Source organism: Ranitomeya imitator, chromosome 2, assembly GCF_032444005.1.
Source record: "Ranitomeya imitator isolate aRanImi1 chromosome 2, aRanImi1.pri, whole genome shotgun sequence".
NCBI lineage: Eukaryota > Metazoa > Chordata > Amphibia > Anura > Dendrobatidae > Ranitomeya > Ranitomeya imitator.
In genome coordinates, this window is record NC_091283.1 from 366280742 (window position 1) to 366292872 (window position 12131).

A 12131-nucleotide genomic window follows, 5' to 3' on the forward strand; every position below is an offset into this window, starting at 1 on the left:
AACAACCGCCCCCCAATTCTGTGGGCGTCATTTCTTTCGAAACTCAGATCTGGAAGTCGAGGGACCTGAATCCCTAATTTTGTTTCTATTTTCTCCCCCTTTTTGATAGCTCCATCTCCCTTGTTTTCGCTTACCCCTATAGTCTGACCTCTGACCATAATATTGCCTGCAAAAGGGCTAGTACTTCCTACGTTTTTCCTCTTTTCATCTGAAGCTTTTTCCACGATATAATCAAGGATGGGTCCAAAGACCCTACCTCCTAAGAAAGGGATGGAGCACAGCTTGTTTTTAGAATGGACATCGCCTGATCAGTATTTCAGCCATATGGCTCTCCTGGCTGCATTTGATAAAGACTGACCCCTAGCTGTAAATCTAACCGACTCTGCAGTAGCATCTGCTAGAAACACGGTTGCTAATTTTAGTAGAGGGACTGCTTTAATAATGGTCTCTCTAGGGGTTCTGGCTGACAACTGATCTTTTAAGTCATCAACCCACAAATGCATAGCCCACGCCACGGATGTTGCCGCTATATTTGTGCGGATTACCACCGCTGAGCTTTCCCAGGCTCTCTTTAAGAGTCCATCCGCCTTGCGATCCATCGGCTCCTTTAAGTTAGAGGAGTCCTCAAATGGAATGGCGGTTCTCTTAGAAACTTTCGAAAGAGGAATGTCAATTTTTGGGATATCCTCCCAGTCCTTGACTTCTTCATGATTGAAATGGAGGCGGAGTCTAAAGTCTTTAGGAATTGATAACCTCCTTTCCGCTTCTTCCCATTCTTCTAAAATCATAGAACAAATATGGGCATTAACAGGAAAGACTTGAGGTCTGAGAACGCAACCCCCCAAACATTCCATCTTGAACAGACGGGGTAGATGCGGGTTCTTCAATCTGCATAGTTTGTCTAACTGCTCCCAAGAGCTCCTCTATATCATTAGACGAAAACAGATACTTTTTCCCCATCTCTGGAGGATCTCTGCATAATTCTTCCTCTTCTAGATCTGATTTAAAAGAGCTGTCCTCGGACGACAGATCCGATTCTCTCTGTTTTTTCCAGGATCTCTGTGGATCCTGGGGGTCCGACTGGATGGGCTGGGGGAAAGAGATGTCAGATATCGAGGCCTGCACCTCCTCTCTGACAATGGCCCTCATATTTGCCATCAGAGAAGCCTGTTCTTCTACCACGATATGACTGGTGCATGACTCGCATATGGACTTCTGCCAGGAGTCTTTAAGTTTTATAGCACAAATGGGACATTTCCTACATTTCCCGGATTTCTTAGCCGCAGGCGCCTATAACACATAATATATATATGTAGGGATAAATATCACATGCTATATGTGATCAAAGACTGTGAGGGATGAGGGAGCAGGCTTCTGCCTGGAACGCACATGCGCCTGGGGCTCCTGTACTGTCTTGGGTTTTGCATTATCCTCCATATTGATGGATAAGACCCTTCAGCCACCACATACCTTTATATTGTTGCCGCCATGTCCCGGACCTCCAAACACTCGGCATGGAGTAGGAGGCGTGAAAGACGCCGACCCATGCTGCTGGCCGCAACCCGGAAGTGCCCGCGCGCAACAGCCGCGAACCGGAAGTGGCTCACGCAGGAGCACGATCCGGAAGTGAGCATGCGCCGCACTCCCAGACTGCAGCTACGCTGATTCCAATCCTCCAAAATGACCCAAGGCATCATTCCCCAGATCCGCATGCTAAGGACTTCACCCACCAGAGGCACTACATCAGGCTCTTGCGCCGAGGGTCGAGAGCTCCCCCCCAGGGGGAATCGACCCTAAACCAGGAGCAGCGCTACACCGGTTAAATGCTGAGGAACCCAATGACTCGGGTGTCAGCGCAGCAGAATCTTCTTAGTGGGAAGGAAGAGGCTGAGTCCCCCCGATCCTCACTCTCTGCACAGGACGGACGGACAAACTCTCGTCGTTCCTATGCACAGTGGGACAGGAAAACCACTTAAGTCTCATGGTTTCCTGTCCCACTATGGATAAGAAGGACGTCCTCCATGGTGCTGTTAGGTGGTGACCTGAAAAATATGTTTCTAAAATTGTGGTGATGTAAAGTTGACATGTGGAAAATGTTATTTATAAACTATTTTGTGTGATTTAACCCCTTCAGGACCAGGGGTATTTCAGTTTGTGAGTTTCCATTTTTTGCTCCCCTTGTTCCCACGGCCATAACTTTATTTTCCGTCAACATGACTAAGTGAGGGCTTGTTTTTTGTGGGACGAGTTGTACTTTTGAATGACACTTTGATTTTACCAGGTCATGCATAGGAAAACGGGAAAAAAATTCCAAATGCGGCGAAATTGCAAAAAAAACTGCACTTACACAATCGATTTTTGGAACTGCTAAAACTGACCTGCCACTATGATTCTCCAGGTCATTATAAGTTCACCGGCACCAAACATGTCTAGATTCTTTTTTATTTAAGTGGTGAAAAAAAATTCCAGAGTTTGTGAAAAAAAAATTTTTTTGCCATTTTTCGGGATCTGGGGCTGGGTGAGGGCTTATTTTTTGTGTGCAAATCTGACGTTTTTATTGATACCATGTTGATGTGTATACAATCTTGTGATTGCCCCTTATTGCATTGTATTGCAATGTTGCAGCGACCAAAGAAATTTAATTCTGGCGTTTTAATTTTTTTTCTCGCTCCTTCAGTGTTCTGTTCGCTGGCTCCACTTCATCTCCTCTTCCTCTCACTGTGGGGTACCTCAGGGCTCAGTCCTTGGCCCCCTTCTCTTCTCTCTCTACACGGCCACAATTGGACAGACCATCAGCAGATTTGGCTTTCAGTACCATCTTTACGCTGATGACACACAACTATACACGTCATCCCCTGACATTACCCCCGCTGTACTACAGAACTCCAGTGACTGTCTGTCCACAGTCTCCAACATGTCTGCCATCTATCTGAAACTCAACCTTTCCAGAATTGATCTTCTGCTCCTGCAGTCTACTAACCTCCCTAAATCGGACATTTCTCTCTCCATGGGTGGCACCATAATAACACCCCAGCAGCAGAAGCGCTGTCTGGGTGTTATGTTTGACACCAATCTCTCCTTCACATCCCATATACAATCTCTTGCCCGCTTGTGCCACTTACACCTAAAGAACATCTCTAGAATCCGCCCTTTTCTCACCATGTAAACAACAAAAACCCTCACTGTCGCCTTGATCCACTCCTGCCTGGATTTCTGTAATGCTCTATTAATTGGCCTCCCCCTTAGGCCTCTTTCACATTTCCGTCGGGACGCTCCCGTCCTGCTGCGTCACCGAGATGTAGCGACGGACGTATGTCAAAACGTATATGACGGGTGCAATGGGCCCGTCTTTCTGACGGACCCATCGAGGCTATGTGCACCTGTTGTGTAAGCGTCTTCACAGCGGTTTTCCGCTGCGAAAACGCATACACAACACAAACCAGGTTAAAAAAAAAATTAAAAAAATTGCAGTATTCTCACCTACTGGCGTTGCGCGCAGCGATGCTTGCTCCCGGCAGCTAGCGTTCCTAGTAATACATTGCGAAATCTCACGAGAAGTTGCGGGACCGCGACTCCTCATGAGATTTCGCAATGTATTACTAGGAACGTTAGCTGCCGGGAGCAAGCATCGCTGCGCGCAACGCCGGTAGGTGAGAATACTGCAATTTTTTTTTTTTTTTTTTTAAATTATATTTAACATTATATCTTGTTACTATTGATGCTGCATAGGCATGGATGGGGCTAAGCAAGTATTCATTAGCCAGTAAAGTGGGTGGTATCAGACTGTGGGGGGCACCATGTAGTATTATACTGTGTGGGGGGATGGCGGTACTGTGGGAACACTACACTGTATGTGGCGGGATGGCGGTACTGTGGGAACATTATACTGTGTGTGGGGGGATGGCGGTACTGTGGGAACATTATACTGTGTGTGGGGGGATGGCGGTACTGTGGGAACATTTTACTGTGTGTGGGGGGGATGGCGGTACTGTGGGAACATTATACTGTGTGTGGGGGGGGCGGTACTGTGGGAACATTATACTGTGTGTGGGGGGATGGCGGTACTGTGGGAACATTATACTGTGTGGGGGATGGCAGTACTGTGGGAACATTATACTGTGTGGGGGGATGGCAGTACTGTGGGAACATTATACTGTGTGTGGGGGGATGGCGGTACTGTGGTAACATTATACTGTGTGTGGGGGGGGCGGTACTGTGGGAACATTATACTGTGTGGGGGGATGGCGGTACTGTGGGAACATTATACTGTGTGTGGGGGGATGGCGGTACTGTGGGAACATTATACTGTGTGTGGGGGGATGGCGGTACTGTGGGAACATTATACTGTGTGAGGGGGGATGGCGGTACTGTGGGAACATTATACTGTGTGGGGGGATGGCAGTACTGTGGGAACATTATACTGTGTGGGGGGATGGCAGCACTGTGGGAACATTATACTGTGTGGGGGGATGGCAGTACTGTGGGAACATTATACTGTGTGTGGGGGATGGCGGTACTGTGGGAACATTATACTGTGTGGGGGGATGGCGGTACTGTGGGAACATTATACTGTGTGTGGGGGATGGCGGTACTGTGGGAACATTATGCTGTGTGGGGGGGTGGTACTGTGGAAACATTATACTGTGTACATTATACTGTGTGTGGGGGGATGGCGGTTCTGTGGGAATATTATACTGTGTGGGGGGATGGCGGTACTGTGGGAATATTATACTGTGTGGGGGGATGGCGGTACTGTGGGAATATTATACTCCATGTATTGCTATGCGGCCGCACGCCCCCCTCCGGAGTGCAGGCGGCAGAGCCGGGGATTACCATGCAAGAGTCAGACGTATTTCTCGCATGTGTGATCCCGGCCTTAGAGGAAAAGAAATACAAATTCTGTAAAAAGCAACAACAGAAAAGCGCCAGAATAGTCTCAACGCTGAAGGGGTTACTGCCCCCTGCCCCCGCTCAGTAATGGGGAATCTCCAGCACCTACCTCCACCTGCAGAGCCGCACACCACATATACGGCTGTTCTGTGCGCACAGGACCTGTGATGAGGTCACAGGAGGGGAGGAGTCAGGGGTCACATGATCAGGGGCCTCAGTGTATGCAGGACTGTGATGTGCTGGTTGTCATGGTGCTGGATGAGGGGAAGTTTATGTGTGGGGTCAGGAGGGTTTACAGGGTGGATGTAGCAGAGCCGTGTGTTTACGAGGTGTACGGAGCGGAGCCGAGTGTATGCGAGTTGTGCGGACCGGGGCTACGTGTGTATGTAGCGGAGCCACATGTGTACGAGGTGTACGGAGCAGAGCCGTGTGTGTACGAGAAGTACGGAGCGGGGCCGTGTGTGTACGGAGCGGAGCCGCGTGTGTTCTAGGTGTACGGAGCGGATCTGCATGTGTACGAGGTGTATAGAGCGGAGCCGCATGTGTATGAGGTGTACGGAGCGGTGCTGCGTGTGTTCGAGGTGTACAGAGCTGGCTGCGTGCGAACAGGGTGTGCGGAGCCACATGTGTGAGTGGTGTACGGAGCGAAGCTACATGTGTACGAGGTAGAGAACAAAAAACACCAGACCATATATACACCCCTTATGCATAGTACCACGGGTGCTCAGATATACAGAGGGTTCAGTGCAACCAAAAGTAAATAGAGAATCTAGAAAAGATAGCACTACAACGAACCAGTAAAAGAAAATAATCTTTATTTGAATGTACACTAAAAATAGCATGTAAATAACAACAAGGGAGTCCAGGAGATGACAAATGGTCGCCAAACACAGACAGTGTGCGAACCAGCAGGCAGTAGCACACAGTACATAATGGGTGTACACTAACTCCCATACAAATACAATGTATATGAGCTAATCACAATAGCATGTGTCTAGAGGTAATTAAAGAGAGGCAAGTGCCAAATACTAACTAGACCTGCAAGATTAAGCTGTGTTCCATAGGAAAGACAGGAGGAGTGAACACCATGTAAAAATAAGACCGTAATAATACCTGCTGAGAAAACACACTGCCGACAAGCCCCGTGTGTGTACAAGGTGTATGGAGCGGAGCCGGGTGTGTACGATGTGTGCAGAGCAGAGCTGTTCAGACAAACCCTCCTACAAAACGTAATTAACAAGTCATTACTGCAGAACTGAGAAAGTGATTTATTATAAAAGAAACACCAGAGCCAAAAATGAGGGAATCTGTTCACTGTGGCTGGATAAACTGGACCTGTCTTCCAGCATGTAAGGGTATGTGCACACATAGAATGGTCCACTGCGGATTTTTCCGCAGTGGATTCGATACATCTGCAGGGCAAAAACGCTGCGTTTTTGCTCCAGATTTATCGCGGATTTACCGTGGATTTCACTGCGGTTTTACCAGGGCTGTGAAGTCGGAGTCGTGGAGTCGGAGTCGGAGTTAGTTTTGGTTGGAGTCGGAGTCAGTAGACATGTACCGACTCCAGCTTTAGAAAAAATATATTAATATTTCATAATTGAACTTTCATATGAATTTTATAAATGTTACTCAAATATATATGTTCTATCAAACTATGAACAACAGTGATAAGCAGTTCTGCTGGAGATAGAGACATTTCTTACTTCTTGTGTGTCACTGTTCTCCACTGCCCTTATCTAATCCTATACTTGGTTAACCTCATGCTGCCCCAACCCCCCTACTTACAATGTATGAAACTGAAAGTGAAAATGTGTTGCAAATTCTTAGTAGTAAAGCTCCTCCTCTAGACTAGATGTTTGGTGTGCGTCTTCTAAGCATCTCACAGCTGCTACTCAGAAGAGGAAGACTGTAAGGCCGGGGACACACACAACGTATAAAAAAACGGTCCGTTTTTTACGGACGAGAATCGCACAAATGTTACCAAAACAGTTATCCGTGTGCAGTGCGAGGATGCGATTTTCTCGCATTAAATGATCCGTGTGACATCAATGTGACATCCGTATGGCATCCGTATGGCGAGATTTTCTCACACACTTGCAAAATGAGCAAATAATGGCTGAGCCTTTCCTGTCACCTGCCTAATGCCTGATAATTTCTCGCAAGTCACACTTATGGTCCGTGTTCTGTGCTATTTTTTCTCACCCCCATAGACTTTCATTGGCGAGTCTCGGCCGAGATACGCTGACAATCGCAGCATGCTGCGATTTCACTCGGATCCTGAATACGGCCGAGAAAATATCGGATGATGGGAGCTGCGCCATAGATTAACATTGGGACGAGTGCTATGCGATTTTTTTATCGCATTGCACTCGTCCGTATTACGGTCTAGTGTGACCCCGGCCTAAGAAGTATTATCCTTTTAACAAACTTTGCATCAGTTAACTGTGAGCACATGAGGAATAACAGTATTACTGACCACTATATCAGTTGTACGACCTAGCAATAATTTTGTACAATTGTTTTTAGGAAAAATAATTGTCATTTGGATTGTGAATGCAGGTTTAAAAACCTGAGAATGTCAAAGAAGAGTCACATTAAATCAGCTGTATTTGAACATTTCACCATCACTCAAGATAGAAAACATTATGTCTGTCAGTGTATGACAAATGATCCAGACGAAAACAAATGCTGTGAAGCCAAGATCAGGGCATCCATGAAGGAGGATCTGACAGAGGCAATACTTTTTCTGAGGACAAATTTATAGATTTATTCTTATTAACTGCAGAACAGTGTTTATTGCATATTTACTTACAAGAGTTTAGAAAAATTTATAAAAGTTATTTGCTGTATTCTAATTGTATTCTAATAAATATACTTTTTGCTCTAAGTGGTCTGATTACTTATATGATGGTGAGAAACTTAATAAGCACGATGTTAATATTTGACAACAGTAAATTTATTGTTACGAATTGGCCATTTATGAAGGAGTCGGAGTCGGAACCTGATAAAATCCAGGAGTCGGAGTCACAACTATTAGTTAAGTAAATAAGGCAGCACACTGCAGCGCTAGAACATACAAACTTGAAAAACGAAATTTGAACTGCATTACTGCACTAGAAATGTGAAAAATGAGAGCTTTTAGCGCATAAAAATTGCCAATTTTATGTGTACCTGGTAGCCCCGTTACGGCATCTCTCTTATACCAGGTCCTAAACTTGCCTTACCTCGCTGAGAATAAACGTCTCCATCTGAATGGGTACATGTGAAAACCTCTTACTAGACTAAAATTCTCTCTCTCTGTGGAGGGGTATTGGACCTGCTGTAATTAAAACACCTGAAGCTAGGAGGCGGGGTGCACGATCAGAAGGCTAGAGAATACATTTCAAAAACCTGACCTGCACATCCAAACATAGACTCAGTGTGAACAGGTGCTGAACCTAGAGTCGCCAACTCATATATAGTTAAGTAAATAAGGCAGCACACTGCAGCGCTAGAACATACAAACTTGAAAAACGCGCTGCAGTGTGCTGCCTTATTTACTTAACTATATACGAGTTGGCGACTCTAGGTTCAGCACCTGTTCACACTGAGTCTATGTTTGGATGTGCAGGTCAGGTTTTTGAAATGTATTCTCTAGCCTTCTGATCGTGCACTCCGCCTCCTAGCGTCAGGTGTTTTAATTACAGCAGGTCCAATACCCCTCCACAGAGAGAGAATTTTAGTCTAGTAAGAGGTGTCACATGCACCCATTCAGATGGAGACGTTTATTCTCAGCGAGGTAAGGCAAGTTTAGGACCTGGTATAAGAGAGATGCCGTAACGGGGCTACCAGGTACACATAAAATTGGCCATTTTTATGCGCTAAAAGCGCTCATTTTTCACATTTCTAGTGCAGTAATGCAGTTCAAATTTCGTTTTTCAAGTTTGTATGTTCTAGCGCTGCAGTGTGCTGCCTTATTTACTTAACTATATACGAGTTGGCGACTCTAGGTTCAGCACCTGTTCACACTGAGTCTGTTTGGATGTGCAGGTCAGGTTTTTGAAATGGAGTCACAACTATGGCTTACCGACTCCACAGCCCTGGGTTTTACAACTGCGGTTTTCTATTGGAGCAGGTGTAAAACCGCTGCGGAATCCGCAGAAAGAAGTGACATGCTGCGGAATGTAAACCGCTGCGTTTCCGCTCGTTTTTTTCCCGCAGCATGTGCACAGCGTTTTTTGTTTCCCATAGGTTTACATTGTAATGTAAACTCATGGGAAACTGCTGCGGATTCACAGTGTTTTCCTCATCGTGTGCACATACCCTAAGGGTATGTTTCCGCGGTCAGGATTGGCTCAGGATTTGCTCAGGATTTGGAGCGGGTGAAATCTGCATCTGAGGTCACTGGCAGGTCACCTGCATTTTTTGTGTTTTTTTCATGCGTTGCAGACATGCGGTGCGTATTAATAAATATGTTAAAAAGAAGAGGGCCCAATACTGACCCCTGTGGTACCCCACTGCTAACCGCGACCCAGTCCGAGTGTGATCCATTAATAACCACCCTTTGTTTCCTATCCCTGAGCCAGTTGTTAACCCACTTACATATATTTTCCCCTATCCCCATTGTTCTCATTTTATGTATCAAACTTTTGTGTGGCACCGTATCAAAAGCTTTTGAAAAGTCCATATACATTTTGTCCACTGGGTTCCCTTGGTACAGTCCGGAACTTACCTCTTCATAGAAACTGATCAGATTAGTCTGACAGGAACGTTCCCTAATAAACCCATGTTGGTATTGGGTCATTAGTTTATTCCTCTTCAGATACTCCAGTAAAGCATCTCTTTGAATACCCTCCAGGATTTTACCCACAGTAGAGGTTAAGCTTACTGGCCTATAATTTCCTAGTTCAGTTTTTGTCCCCTTTTTGAATTTTGGCACCACATTTGCTATACGCCAGTCCTGTGGTACAGACCCTGCTATTATGGAATCTTTAAAATAATTTAAAAAAAATAGCGTGGGCTCCCGAGCAATTTTTCAAACCACCAGAGGGAAAGCCAGCAACTGGGGGCACATGTTTTTAGTCTGGGAAGGAGTTAATACCCATGGATCTTCCCAGGCTATTAATATCAGCTCATAGCTGCCTGCCTAGCCTTTACTGGCTATTAAAATAAGGGGACCCCCCAAAAAATAATGTGGGGTCCCACTGTAATTAATAACCAGGAAAGGCTAGGCAGGCAGCTGCGGGCCGATATTAATAGCCTAGGAAAGGATGATGGATGTTGCCCTCCCGCCCCGGCTAAAAACATCAGCTCTAAGATGAGCCAATTCTGGCACTTAGCCTCGCTTTTCCCACTTGCCCTGTAGCAGTGGCAAGTGGGGTAATAGTTTGGGGGTTACTGTCACCTTTGTATTGTAAGGTGGCATCAAGACCATTAGTAATGGAGAGGCGTCAATGAGACACCTATCCATTACTAATCATATAGTTGTTATAGATTAAATAAAGACACAGCCAGAATAAAGTATTTTAATGAAATAAAACACCACATAGTTTTCCCATCTTTATTGTTTTGCTAATTCCCCGAATCCCTCAATCTCCTGCAAAAAAAAATAATTATAAACCAATAATTATTAGTTCGCATGCATAGTAAACTGCGTTTACGCAGTTGTTACTCGTGACTAATTATTAGATGTGGTTTTACCACATCTAATGATAGTCAATGGGAAATTTATGCTGCGGGGACGGAAAGACGCTCCGCATGTCCGGATGCGCAGGTCTGCCGCCTGCGTCTCTGAATGCATAGTGGAGATGGGATGTCACGAAATCCCCTCCACTATGCTGTAACATCTGGACGCTGCAGGTTTCCTGATCGTGGAAACATACCCTAAGGATGAGCTGGGGTCTTTGTCCCTGGAGATTCTCTACTCGGAATAATAGAAACTGCCTGAATATGAGGACCATATCTGATCTATTTCCCTGTACAGAGAACTATGGAGATAACGCTAGTCTTCTAGATATAATATGTGATGTTGCTGTAGTCTTAAATGTTCCTGTACTTGAATCCTCTATAGGCTGGGATCACACACAGCGAGATACGGCCGAGTCTCGCAGGTTAAAATCAAGCTCTGGCACCGGCACTCCAGAGCGGAGCGTGCGGCCGCACAGCAATACATGGAGCTGCATGCTCTGCTCCGGAGTGCCGGTGCCAGAGCTTGTTTTTAACCTGCAAGACTCGGCCGTATCTCGCTGTAGTGTGACTCCGGCCATAGAGATAATTCAGGTAAGAAAAAATTAGTACCAAATAAAGTGCTAAACTTTTATTGAAGCATGAAATTACTAAGCTGGGATGATGGAACCCAGTTGGCCAATGCCGTTTTGTGTGAACAAACAGTTTCTCAAAGCCTTGGATGAAGCCTTGAGAATGTGAGAGTTCACATGAACAGCGTTGGGCGACTGGTTTTCCTTCTGGCCGGCTTAATTTCATGCTTCAAGTAAAACGTCAGCACTTTATTTGTTATTTAGCGCCAAATTTTTTCTCACCTGGGTTACAGTATAGTTCTCATATGAGTTGAGCACCTGTCACGAGTGTGTCACATCCTCCTGGGAGATCCTGGGATAGAAAATCACTATGTATTGTGAATCACAGATCTTCCATTTATCCTGTGTGTGTATGTCCCATATCAAATGGATTTGGTTTCCTTTGGTGCTGAAGAGGTTAACAATAGTGATGAGCGAATATACTCGTTACTCGAGATATCCCGAGCACGCTCGGGTGTCCTCCGAGTATTTTTAGTGTTCGGAAATTTAGAAGGGTGGCAGAGTGTGCAAAATAGGGCTGGCGGAGAGTGTAAAAGAGGGGTGGCGGATTAGTCATTTTCTTTCAGTGCTGTTTGCTTTTCCAAAATACGCTATTGCTGATCACCCCCCTTTTTTGGCTTCAGGATTATCCCTGCATTTGGGATAACAGGCGGGAAAGCTACCATGACGTGACATGAAAGAGCGGGCCTGGGAGAATGTGGCTGTATCCCTCATCCCAAACCACTGGCAGCGTGCAGATTTTAAAAGGAATCTGTCACCCCAAAATTGGCCTATAAACTAAGGCCACCGGCATCAGGGGCTTATCTACAGCATTCTGTAAAGCTGTAGGTAAGCCCCCAATGTATTCTTAAAGATAAGAAAAACAGGTTATATTATACTCAACCAGGGGTGGTCTCGGTTCGGTCCGGTCCGATGGGCGTCGCGGTCCGGGTCCATCGCCTC

At 45.7% G+C, this 12131-nt stretch overlaps 1 protein-coding gene across 1 annotated transcript in view; it reads right to left on the minus strand.

Annotated features, from left to right (window-relative positions):
* LOC138663875 (zinc finger protein 182-like) overlaps positions 1 to 5035 on the minus strand; it is a 50772-nt gene extending 45737 nt beyond the window's left edge. The window contains exon 1 of the mRNA XM_069750239.1: positions 5000 to 5035. Coding sequence (XP_069606340.1) covers positions 5000 to 5026 — 27 coding nt within the window. The 5' untranslated portion in view covers positions 5027 to 5035. The remainder of the gene's footprint in view (positions 1 to 4999) is intronic.
* Between the last annotated feature and the right edge of the window lie 7096 nt (positions 5036 to 12131).